Source organism: Triticum aestivum, chromosome 7D, assembly GCF_018294505.1.
Source record: "Triticum aestivum cultivar Chinese Spring chromosome 7D, IWGSC CS RefSeq v2.1, whole genome shotgun sequence".
NCBI lineage: Eukaryota > Viridiplantae > Streptophyta > Magnoliopsida > Poales > Poaceae > Triticum > Triticum aestivum.
In genome coordinates, this window is record NC_057814.1 from 506,635,167 (window position 1) to 506,647,992 (window position 12,826).

The following is a 12,826-nucleotide window of genomic DNA, read 5'->3' on the forward strand; positions in this document are numbered from 1 at the left end:
AGCCCTCGAGGCCCCTGGCTTGTATTATGATGCTTGTATGACTTATTTATGTTTTAGAGTTGTGTTGTGATATCTTCCCGTGAGTTCCTGATCTTGATCGTACACATTGCGTGCATGATTAGTGTACGGTCAAATCGGGGGCGTCACAAACAGAGTGCTGAACTTCAATCCCCAAAGCTATGCAATAATCATTGAAAGCACGTGAGGAAAATTCTGCAGCATTGTCCATTCGAATTGACTTAATTTGACTTTCTGGATAATGGGCTTGCAACTTAATGACTTGCCTCATTACCTTGGCAAATGCATGGTTCCATGTGGATAGAAGACATACATACGACCATCGTGTAGATGCGTCAATCAGAACCATGAAATACCTGAAAGGTCCAGATAATGGTTGAATGGGACCACAAATATCTCCTTGAATACGTTCAAGGAACTGAAGGGTTCAGCTTCTATTTTGAGGTGCGAGGCCTCAAAATTAGCTTTCCTGTGGCACAAGATGTGCACACAAAATCTGAAGATTGAGGAAATTTTGACTCAAGCAAATTATGACCAATGGAATTGCTAGTAATTTTTCTCATCATCCCGATTACGGAATGGCCTAGGCGATCATGCCAGGTTTGGAATGCATTAACATTCTAAAAAAAATACTTTGTATGCAACATGTTCCACGGTTTTGATGTACGTATAGTACAAACCAGACGATAGAGAAGGAATTTTCTGATGTACCTTTTTTCCATATCCGTGATCTTTAGTAAAGAGTAGATACTCCTCTTTGTTGTCTTCATGGATTTCAATGTGAAAACCATTTTTATGGATATCTCGATAACTGATCAGGGTACATGAGGAATCGAGATACAATAAAGCATCCTCAATTGTCAGTTGTGTACCACTTGGGAGGGTGAATATGGCACGTCCAGTACCAACAATCACTGTATCGCGTCCAGCGATAGTTAGAATATCTCCATTCATTTTTTTCAGAGTTTGGAAATATTTCATCCCCCTCGGTATGGAATTTGTGATACCACTGTCCACAAGGCATAATTATTCCCGTAGAGAACTGCGGCGAGTGCTCCTTCCCTCCCTTCTTTCTCTTTTGCTCTTCGCTGGTTTTTCTACATGCGTGACAATGTGTTCGAAGTAACAATGGAAACTTCTGTCCTCGGTCAATGGTTACATGACCCTTATATACAATCTAGAAGAACGCGACGATCCAACAACGAGGAGACGTCGGTTCCCGGGAGACGAGGGGGAGAGGCATCCGTTGCGGGAGAGATCGCAACGGCCTGTATGGGCAAGGGGAGATTTTCCCAAATTATAATTAATCTTAACAAACAGGATTCTCCATTTCCTGAGGTGGAGAGCACCAACCTCCAAATCTCAGGTGACATGTATCTTCAGAATTTCAACGATCTATTTGAAAGAAAATGTTCGATTTTCTGGCGACAGATTTCTAGGCATGGATCTGTGACTGTTTTAGTTTCCTGCTCCGGCAAAATACGTTGGGATGTAGAGGTGATGGCGCACAAGTCCGATTTGACTACACGTACCACCATATAGCAGGCTAGAGCAAGGACATGTTCATACGTGCGTTGGTCGTGTTGCTGGACAAACCAGATAGAAGTATTCTGTTGGTCTGTTAGAGAATGAAAGAGATGAAGTTTAGCATATTTTTAGTACAACCAGTAGAAGAGACCATAGTTGCTAAAGAGTGCCAGCGAGTTGATATCAAAGGAATGTGGGATGATGCGCTGATTAAGTTTCTCATCCCACGATGATGGCACGAATCCGATTTGACACGCTTCTGAATCGGCAGAGTTCAGACTCTGTATTTTCAGGACTCTGTTCTTTTACCACAAGGATCGATCATCATTGGCCAAATCTGCTGTTTGGTACTCCCTCCGTCCATGTACCTTATAATTGACGCCCAAATGGATGTATCTAGCTAGACGTAATTTAGTTTGGCAGGTGATCTGACTAACATGAACAAATGGTCGGAGAAAACGTCTCTTAATATACTTTCAATCTCATCAGGACGGGTCTACTCTGCCGGTAATTTTCCACTTGGACACTTAGCGACACATAGCTGCGTTTTGTTCAACTTTGTTAAGGGAATTGATTAGCAGTTTTGATGTTCCGTGAAACAAGAGATGTCCGAGCTGATACTCTGAAACTGAAAGTTAGGAAGGAGACATGTCAAAACCTTGCCAGCCTTCTCTTCAGTTTCAGAAATAACAGAAAAATATATACAGTACAAACCTCAATGTTCTTAAGGGTGAAAATGGACTGCTTGACAAGATGAATAATCTCAGGGGTAAGCATAGAAGACTTCAACCATCTGCAGGGCAGCGTATGTATATAAGTAAAACAAAGAGTGAAGCTTCTACCATAACATTTGCAATTCATGCATACGCTCCAAGGTGCAGAGAAAAGCAGAAACAGCAGGTGCTAGGATTTTCAAAAACTTCCCACAAAGTTTTAGCTCTTTAGAATCTGAGGAAAGTTTAACCAGGATTACTTAATTTCAAATTTATGAGGATATTTATTGCAAGTAGTGCTCTTCAACAGTAAATCACCGGATGCACCAACCAGGCCGTTAGCTATAGTCTCCACATCCTTCACCAGATCACTATCACGCACCTCCGGCAGCAAAAAGGCTGAACTTCTTCAGCTGTATGCGATAAGAGATGACCGACCTAGTCTTGAAATCTTCAGCAGTTCAACTCAAGTTCCACGGAAGTATGGACAAGTTGGATCTGTTTTGCTGAGCTTTTTCAATATGACTCTATTTAGTGATGCCACAAACAGACCATATATCTAGTATGCTCCCATCAAATGTACACAGAAAAGCATGCTGACGCTTATGAACGAGTTTGAACGGTCATAAAGCTAGGACACATCTATTCCATGACATAAACTATATCACAGGTTGCAAACTGTTACAAAGTATTGGTTAGACGGATGTACCTGTGAAAGGAGAGGTTGCGCAGCTTTTCTGAACAATAATTTCCTCCCTTCCTGGAAGGGTAAATATTCCGACCAGTGCATCCAAGCTTACTCCTCGCTGTCCTCTGATTCTCTGTCACAGAGAATTAAGCCTTCTCTTTTCAAATGGGAATTAGCCTTCTTTGGCAGTCTGTGTCAAGTGACCAACTGAAGGTGCAAGGGGTGGATCTTTTGGTGTTACCAATCATCATTGTCTCCATCAGGAGGGCAGACTGATTCACCTCAACTAATGAATTATGGGGCACATAATTTTATCGTCTTCAACCTGCAATATACTCCATCCCGTAATATAAGATCGTTTTGCAAGCTAAAACAGCTCACAAAACGATCTTATATTGTGGGACGGAGTATTAAAAGGGTGGAGGTCTGGCCTGACTCAAACATCACCAACCAAGGGGGGAAACAAATGCTAGGAGAATACAACTGGAAGTGTCAAAACTGAACAAACAACGCAGTAGAGAGACACCAAGTGCAAGCATATTTGCATCACAAGCTCAGCAAAGAACAACTATACATAAGAAGCATATTTTTAGTTTGGTGACCCAAACGAAAAGGTTAGGAATATCTACACTAAATTACTTTGCGAGAAGCCGCTGTCAATATAGCTACGAACTTCAGCAAGACGAAATGGATAGATTGATAAACAAGACCTGTTTCTCATAATTACACTGCCCTGAATTTGAGCAGTCTGGTTTTGCTTCAGTAAACCTTAGGCTTCCGTACCCTTTGACTCCTCCTGCTGTTCACCTCCACCAAGATAGCCTTCTCAATCCTAAGATTGGTGTGGATGTTTTCACTCATTTCCGTCCTTGCAGGTGCGGACGAGTTTCCAGCTGCCTGCTTCTTTCCATCTGGGGATGACTTTCCTGTTTTCGGCTTCGCAGCTGTGAATGAGTTTCCAGCTGCCTGCTTCTTTCCATCCGAGGATGAGTTCCCCATTTTTGGCTTCTTTGCAGCTGATGATGAGTTTCCAGCTGCCTGCTTATTTCCATCTGAGGATGAGTTTCCTGTTTTGGGAGCCTTTGCGGCTGAGGAAGAGTTTCCAGATTTCTGCGCCTTTGCAGCTGAGGATGAGTTTCCAATTTTCAGCTTCTCTGCAGCTGAACAAGAATTCCCAGAGTTCGACTTCTTTGAAGGAGACCGAATGTCCACGATTTCCTGCATCTTTGAGCCAGCGTTCTCGTTTTCAGCGCAGGGTGTTGTCTCAGCTTTCTGCTTTGCAGAAGGTGTTTCAGAGGCCTCTTTATTGTGGTTCTTGGATGCAGCTTCAGAGCCCATATCTTCTGTCTTGGGTGTCCTTCCACGTTTCTTTCCAGAGTAGACATGCTTCAAAACTGGCAGTTTTCCAATAGTTACTTCTTGCTTAACCAGTGGGACCGAACTTTTCTCGGCTTCCACTGGTTCAGAGGTATTCCCAACTTTCGATGGAGCAGTTTTAGCAACATTCTCAATAAGCACAGGTGGTTCCTCAGGTGGATGCTTGGCGTTCTCAAGCGGCTGATACCCATCTTTGGCCCCTTGGTTGTCTATGAGGATATCATCAGTGTTCTGTGAAAAGAAACAGCAACAGTATCAACTAAATGCCCATGCAGAAGTATTACCCAAGGAGCTAACTTATTAAAAAAGGGAGTAGCCAAATAAAAGGTTCTTAGCAACTGAAATGAATCAGATGATTACTGGATAGTGGATGTATATGGCATAACCTAAATTATCTGGCCACTGAAAGATTTGGTATCTGCCAAAGAAATATAGCATAGTTATATTGTGTGCTATCGAAAAATTGCAAGTGAAGCGCTTCAGTACATTGCACTGTGATTTCTCAGTTTTAGAACCTGCAATTTCTACTTGTCATGGCACAGTAAATATGAAATTCTGGATGGATCTGGTGTACAAGCATCCTCCTATGAAATGTACTCCTAAGAACTCATGTATAACATGCTACACATCTGTCACAGGTCCCAAATCCCGTATTCAAGACTTAATTACAGTTCTTGTGTCACAGGAAAGACAGCGTTTCGGGGTTCGGGGGTGGGGGTGGGGGATCAGAGTGAGTGAAATGCGCCATTAATCCATTAACTCAAACTCATTGCACACTTTAGGCCAAGAACTCAGAAAATGATCGATTTGGGCCATAAACTCGTTTATTTGATCAGTTAAGACCAAAACCAATCCGGGAGATAAAAAACCGTCCATGTGGCTACCACGTCGGCATATCTTGGACCGCTCGCGCTTGGGTAAATTTTATAGGGTGTTTTTTTGCAAATATGTCATCACAATTTAGCTAATGGCATATTTAAAAAAAACTGAGTGGGAGTCGAACCTAGGCCTTAGGGAAAATAAGTGACACCTCCAACCACTAGAATTAACACTATTTTTATTGATAAAAGAAAGTTATTTATTTCCTGTTTAATGACTCTAATAGGATGGAAGCTTAGTATATATCACTAGCTTTACCCTAAAAAACTATATAGAATCACGGCTCATGTTGACAAATTGTGTGTACGTTGTTTTGACGTGTTGAGAGTCCTTTAGCCTCAGCCTTCTCCAGCATTAGAGAACTTAATTAGGGGAGGCGAACCATCATTACATGCTCCTTTTATTCTGTACATGCAAACTAAATCAAGATATGTTTGGCCGGTTAAGCTGCTAGTTCTAGCGAACGAGATACCGCAAGCGTCCACAATGTGTATGTATTTGTTTCTTCTCCTCTCCTCTTTTGGAAAATAAACAATGGTGGTTATGTCATACTGCTTTTTTCTTTTTTAGCTGCAAAATAGTTGTCCTGCTATTTTATTTTTATTTTTTGCGAGTAGATGCATGGTTCTTCTTCTTTTTTGCGATGAACCGATTTGCATCCTAACGTCAGCACATCACGTTCCTTTACTTAGGGCGCCCATTCAAGCCTACCTGATACCGATGTCTTTTAATTTTTTTAACGCAAATAACATCAAAAATTGGCTATTTTTTCAAAAACAATTAAACGTACCGTATAGAAATAATTAATTAACCTGATTTATACAAAATTAGTGTGCATTCTAGTGGATCGAGTTGTCACTTATATTCTGTAAGGCCTAGGTTCGATTCCCACTCAATACACTGCTCGCTTATCGTTTTTTTAAATGCGCCATTAGCTAAATTGTGACGACTTCTTTTGCAAAAGATCACCCTGTAAAATTAATCCAAGCGCGAGCGGTTCAAGATACACCGATGTGACAGCCACGTGGACGGTTTTTTCTCTCCCGGATCGGTTTTGGCCTTAACTGATCAAATAAACGAGTTGGCCTAAATCAATCATTTTCTGAGTTCTTGGTCTAAAGTGTGCAAAGAGTTTGAATTAATCGACTAATGGCGCATTTAACTCGATCAGAGTTCACTATTAGACAAGTCATCTGTACAATATTTTCACAGCAGTGTAGCATTTGTTTTATATTCTATATACTTCATAATTAGGGTTTTCTAAATCGAAGTCCTACTATGTACATACAAGCCATAGGTGGATGTGTATTCCATTTCACAATGAATCTCTTTAAATACAACTGAGCTGAACCAAATTCACCACAACTGAACAAGATCAAAGCAATGGACTAAAGAAGCATAAGCTAAGACCATGCAACGAAACAAAGAAGAAACATCTGTTAACGGACCAAGGAGCAAGGACTTACTTCTTTGCACAAATCTCCCAAATGACCATTTGGTAAGGAACTTTCAACAGCTAGAAGTAGGTCCACTGTGATGTCTTTCTTATGTGCCTGGCTCCTCTCTAGAGCTTTTTCTTCACTATTACCCTGTGGATCTTCTATTAGACAATCAGTTCCCCTCTCAGACAATGTGGGTTTTACTGACAGAGTTGGTCCATCCTCCTGCTCCAGCAAAATGTTTAGCTTCTTCTTTTTCTGTGGCTTAGCATATCGATCATTCTCAGGAGAGAATGCGCGTTTTTGTATCCTTTGCCTCTTCTCAGCCACCTTGACCTGGTCATGATCCATGAAAGATGCCAACTTTGCTTGTTTACAGCGAGCCTTGCTGAGACGCTCTTGTAGACGATGAACTCGAGACTGGATACCACCAATTTGCATGAGAACTTTTTGTAACACAAATTGGTTGGAAACCATATCATATTCCTTGGACGCAGGCAAACCAACAATTTCAAGGCGGCATCTAGTATCATCCCCAACTGCATTAGGACTAAATCAAATAAACAGATAGCACTTGCAACGACAGGATTACTTAAAACCCAGAGGGTAGGCAGTAAAGATGGATTTTGCATTTTCTACACTGACAACCTAATAAATCCCTAAACAGCTGCAACTGATTCATCATACAATAGGATGTTAACAGTTAACACTAACTCTAAGATTTATGAATCAGTTAGATGCAGGGAACACACACCAAGATAGCTGTATACTTATTTACTTGGTTATTTAACAAACAATCAGGTCAGCTATCTTGATAAAATAAAAGCACTCGCTAACATGATGCCCTGAACATTTCTACCTAGTGTATGAAGAAGGTGCCAGTAGGTCTGTCAGCTTTCTTACAGTAAGCATGCACCTAGCAAAATGAGTTCCACAGATGTCTGCTGGTTGCAGAGCACTGAAATCTGTCGTACAGTCATAACTAATGAAAGACTGCAGTTTTTAGCTTCCTAATGGTCAGCTAATTAACTGCTTGCATGTGACTACAACACAAATGAAGGTGCCCTAATATAAGCAAGCATTTTCTATCGGTTAAGTAACATGGCAGCTCGACCTAATGTAAAATTTTGCTAGGTACAGTAGTAAATAACTTTCTTTGTTAACTCCAGCAAAGAACTTGAAAATGATCACCATATCCATACCTTGACCATGACTATCATCATCAATTAAGAGGCCATCTGCGTCAGCTCCCTTGTTTTGTTTATCTGTAGAAGACAAGAATAACCTTATTATTACCAGTAGTATCCTGGTGCAAAACATAGACAACCATGGGATAAAGTGATGCACTATCCCAACAAACAGAAAATAAATAGATAGCGGACCAAAGAAGTATGATAATATCTTGTGCTTCTTGAGGTACAATGATGTGTCCACAGTGTCTTCATGTCTTTTGCGCTTTCTCCTCTCCATGCTAATATTTTCATGGTCTCTGCAGTTCTTCCCAGATTCTTGCCTACAACCATTTGTCTTGCTTGTTGCTCTCTGCAATTCTTTTTCCTGCTCGATGAGAGCAAGCTGGCTGTCATACTTTGATACTTGAGATAAAAGATCCTTCATGCGCAGCTCTAACCACTCACATCTCCACAGCATTGGGCGGACGGCATTCCTCCACTCGGCAGTTACCTTTTTCTTTCTGAAAGATAATTTACATGTGAAAAAATTGCACAAAACGGAAGCATATCAGAGTAGATATAATTTCTTCTATATGGAAATATTGCACCGGGGATGCAATGCCCATAGAATATGACAGGTCAGCTAGAAATTTGAAGCACACACAAGAGTAACTCAATTTTTGGCTTCCTTAGACTTATGAAGAAACAAGTGCACAACACAACATGCATTGCCATTAGAATATCGGATGATAATTCATGTCGGCAAATATATCTCTGAATGAATGTTTATCTCAACCAGGAAGTAGCTACACAGGGCTACTCTGGTCCCTAATGCTGCATGCTGAAGATGTCGGACACAACATTGGCTGATGTTTCAAATAAGGAAATGTGGCACCAGTTTTCTTTTAAGACAGCCTTCACTTAATGCCAAGTTTCACATAAAGGTGTCTACATCCAAGAAGAGAGAGAAAGAGTGCTTCGAATTATTGAAGAGAAATATATGAATGTATAGTTGATGTCCCAAATATATCTGTGAATCAATGTTTACTCAAAGGAACTGCCTCTTGACTAGACCCTGGGATGCTCCAGTCAAAAACGTTGCAGGTGCATAGCTGAAAGGTGAACATGTTTTTCTGTCCGTAGCTAGATTTTGACCAGCAAACAAAAATCATGCTGCCCTTAATTATATCTGTGCTTATACTCTTTGGTGCATATGGAAAAGTAGGAATTCCCATGTTTTTAATAATGTGATGTGGTCTGACATCAAACAGGTGTGGTGGCTAATCCTGATTACTCTGAAAAAATTGCACATCCTGTTCAAGGATGGTGCTTTGGAGAGAATAGAGTCTTTCTCCGAATGCTTTCCACAGTGATCAAAATACCATGCTGCCTGCTGGGGTGACTGCACATGAGTCTGGCACTGAAGATGCCGAACTGAATCCAGCGCTCCTTAGCAAGCTTTCTCTGTCAGATGCAATTGATCGCAGCCTTGACCTGCCACTTGGTGAGGTACTGTCTTCCCCTCCCAGGCAGGATCCGCAGTGTGCTCTGAAGATGGCCATGCTTAGCCCTTGCAGTCCTCTGGAACCTGCGCCATCTCCAACCCAGTCTCCGTTGAAGAAGACCAAGTTACGAGATGAGGCTGTTGCAGAAATTTCTCTGGTCGTGCTGTATAGTTTGGGCTTTTGCGGGCTGATGATCCTGCTGTAATTTTCCTTTTAAGTAGCCTTTTGTCTACCTCCCCTGTTTTTGGAGGTGGCTTATGTCTTTACCAACTTTCTTTTAGCTGCTGGATCTTTTTACCTGATTTTTAGACCTGTATGGATTTGGTGATTTCATGATTAATGGAACTGGGGTGGCCACCAGCCTCCCTGATGATCTAAAAAAAGGTGACATGTTGCGCAGGTCTTCGAAACTAGAAAGGGGCAATTAAAAGGAAAACTGAGGACACAACTGGATGTCGTAAACTTTGAGTCACTTATACAAATTTTGTGTGTTGTCAAACAAGAGAAGTCTTTAAATTATAAACATTTATCTAAAGGAATTTCTTCTCAACTGTTTAAATTAGGAAATAGCTACCTGGGTGTATTGCTGGTGCATAGATGTTGGGACAGCAATTCAGTGAGTATCAGACAAAGAGGGGCAAAAAAGAAGAAAGTCTGCATTCTATAACTACAGGTCATGAACTACGAGCCATGCCTTCAGTTATTGCTGAGCTTCACAGAAAACTATTGTCTGGCGGACATGCCTTTGAATTACTCAAGACAGGGTTAGCTGGATGGTTGATGTTAGCAAATGTATATGTGAATTAACGTTTATGTCAAATGAATTGCTTCTTGAGTGTTTAACCTAGGATGTACCCTACCCAGGGGTACTCTAATCACCAATGTTGGTGCAGAGCTAGAGGCTGAAGACGTTGGGCATTCAATTCAGTTAATGTGTTCTGTTGCTCATTTGCCAAGATTTTTCAAATAGCGACTAGAGCAGCATCAAGACATAACTACAGATCATGCACTTGCCTTCACAATTCACATGAAGGTTGTAGAGAGAAGGAGATAAGCTACAAATCAGGTTATCCTTACTTCCTTGACAAATCTCAATACATACTCGACAAAACACATACATGATGTCAGGGGCAGCGACTAGAGCAGCATCAGGGGTAGTCTCTTGAATTTTCTGGTTATCCTTAATTCCTTGACAAATCTCAATACATACTCGACAAAACACATGAAGGTTGAATTGTAGGCCCAACATTTTCAGCGAAAACCACGACGAGATCACAAGAAAACGGCACAGATCACTTGCTGCTAATTTTGGCAGATAAACTACATACAGTCGCCGGAGAGATGGATGAATTAATTGTAACCAGCTCTGTATAAGCTATGCACTAGTATTTATTAGGGAAAGCAATAATTGGTAAGCCGGATTGCTTATCTCCTTCTCTCTACCCCTGACATCATCTGCCTCTTGCGTGTGCCGACCAGGTTGCCATCACAGTACCTAGGAGCTGATGCCAAAGTGTATAGCCTCCTAGGGATAGCTACAGCCTCTAAAGTTTGGTAGGCTCTACGAGCAAACAAAACTCTACTACAACCTACCTTTTACCCTGCGAAATTGCTCTGCGTACGACTTGATATTTACAATTCACGTCCAACGTTGTGATCCCATGATTCCTATTGATGCATAGATCTGATCCAAGGATAACTGGGCAGTGTCGTACAAAAGTCGTAAAAAAATTATCGTGCGCGTAGCAGTGCTCTTTACCCTGCCAGCGCGGGAAACCCAAGTCCAAGAGTGTATAATATCAGTTACTAACTGCCTAACAGGGTATTCTGCTTGTTCATTTCTTTCTCAAACAATACAATCAGACAATCTGGAAACAGGATTGCATAATCATCCAACCAGTATCATTGAATGCATACAAGGAACTGCCAACAGACTCACCTGGGCATCGCGGAAGCTTGACCGCCATTAGCATGAGCTGAAAAGGGAGAATTCACTTCCGGGTCACCATTGCCTGCCTCATCACCAGTCTCACAACAGGAGTCTGCGAACGAGCTCGAGCACTCTGTGCTATCCCCTCCTCGCTCGTCGGTCGAGTCCTCGGGACTCGCCACGGGCAGTTTATAGGAGGAGGAAGCTATCCCCACAAAATCGGCACCCGCGGGCCTGGTGCAAGGGGCAAGAACGGCGCCTTCACCCTCGCAGTGCTCGGGCTCGGATTTCACCCGCACCTTGCCCAGATTCTCCTTGCCCCCGTCGCCCTTGCCGTTGACATCCACAGCCAGGGCTGGGTTATCTGAGGAGTTGATACCGTCCTCACAAACCGCTGTGGCCGGGTCATCTGCGCGGAATTCACCGGGCGCAGAACCGCCTCCCGGAGCGACGGAACGCTCCACGTCGGCTTCGGACTTCAGCGCGTTCTGGCTGTTGCCGCCGCCGACCCCGCCCTCGACGTCCAACGCCGGAGCCGGAGCCGAAGCCGGCGCCATGGCTGGTCGGCGAGCAACGGAGAGATCCCCGAGGCGCCCGAGGCGGAATCACAGAACCCTGCAACAGATTACAATAGCAACCGCTGAGAAATTCGCACAGAAAGTAACCCATCGGGCACGAAAACAGAGAACGTCGCCGCGTTGCGGGGAAAAGGAAGATCCGACTGCCCATGGCACGGGCGAGAGAAAGGCGAGACCGACCGAGCAGGGCCATAGGCGTAGGGATTGGGCTTACCGGCGGGGCCGCGAGGGGCGGCAAACTCCGACGAATCGCCTGCGGGGGAGGATCAGGGCGACCGGAATGGGGGCTGGGGACTGCGAATTGGGGGTTCTCGGCCCGGAGACGAGAGATCGATTTGGGGATTCCGTTGGCTCCACTGTGTTGTTGTGTTTGCGCCTATTTCTTGCGGAGGAAGAGGAACGGGCGTCCTCGAGCGGGCGAGCTCTCTCTCTCTCTCTTCTCCTTTTTTTTTCCGTCTGCTTCGCAACGTTGGATGGGGTCCGGCGAGCGAGCGAGCGAGCGAGCCGTGGAAAAGCGACTCTCCTCTGCCTGGCGTGGCGAATTATAACGGCGCAACGCCAGCGTGCCGTCACCAGTCCTGCATTACGATCTTGACTACTTGCCCCCTCCAGTCAAGCGAGATCAAGGATACGGGTAGCTCCTTAACATATTCCATATCTTTTCTTAGGGAGAACTGTATCTTTGCAAACACGAAGCTCCCACCGAGTCTGTTTTCCACGTTGCCGCTTGGTCCTCCTCCTATCTCCGGTACGGCGGTCTCGTCGGCGGGACCCGTTCATTTCATTGTTCTTGGTTAGTTCTAGCAGGTTCTTGTTTTCTGAATTTCTGTTTCCACGGCGGCACTGGTGAGGTTGAAACAGTGATGATGCGTTGGAGTAACGTCTCTTCGTGACTCAGCGACTTTCAGCTGATGAAGGGTTTCTGGGAGTAGGTCTTGTCATATTTATCGCTTCTCTACAAATCTTGTTAGTTGATGTGTCAATCAAGAATCAATTAGCT

The 12,826-nt window shown here is 43.4% G+C and overlaps 1 protein-coding gene across 2 annotated transcripts; it reads right to left on the reverse strand.

The window, feature by feature from the left end:
- Nucleotides 1-3,467: 3,467 nt before the first annotated feature.
- Nucleotides 3,468-12,348, reverse strand: LOC123164000 (uncharacterized). Of its 2 annotated transcripts, XM_044581413.1 has the most exons (6): nucleotides 12,041-12,348; nucleotides 11,258-11,863; nucleotides 8,024-8,334; nucleotides 7,844-7,906; nucleotides 6,669-7,180; nucleotides 3,468-4,554 (listed from the first exon to the last, which is right to left on the reverse strand). In XM_044581413.1, exons 2-6 carry the CDS (start codon nucleotides 11,803-11,805, stop codon nucleotides 3,706-3,708), a joined length of 2,283 nt encoding a protein of 760 aa, XP_044437348.1. In that variant the 5' UTR covers nucleotides 11,806-11,863; nucleotides 12,041-12,348; the 3' UTR covers nucleotides 3,468-3,705. The 2 variants fall into 2 exon arrangements, with proteins under 2 accessions (XP_044437348.1, XP_044437347.1); XM_044581412.1 differs by having other exon boundaries at nucleotides 7,844-8,334.
- Between the last annotated feature and the right edge of the window lie 478 nt (nucleotides 12,349-12,826).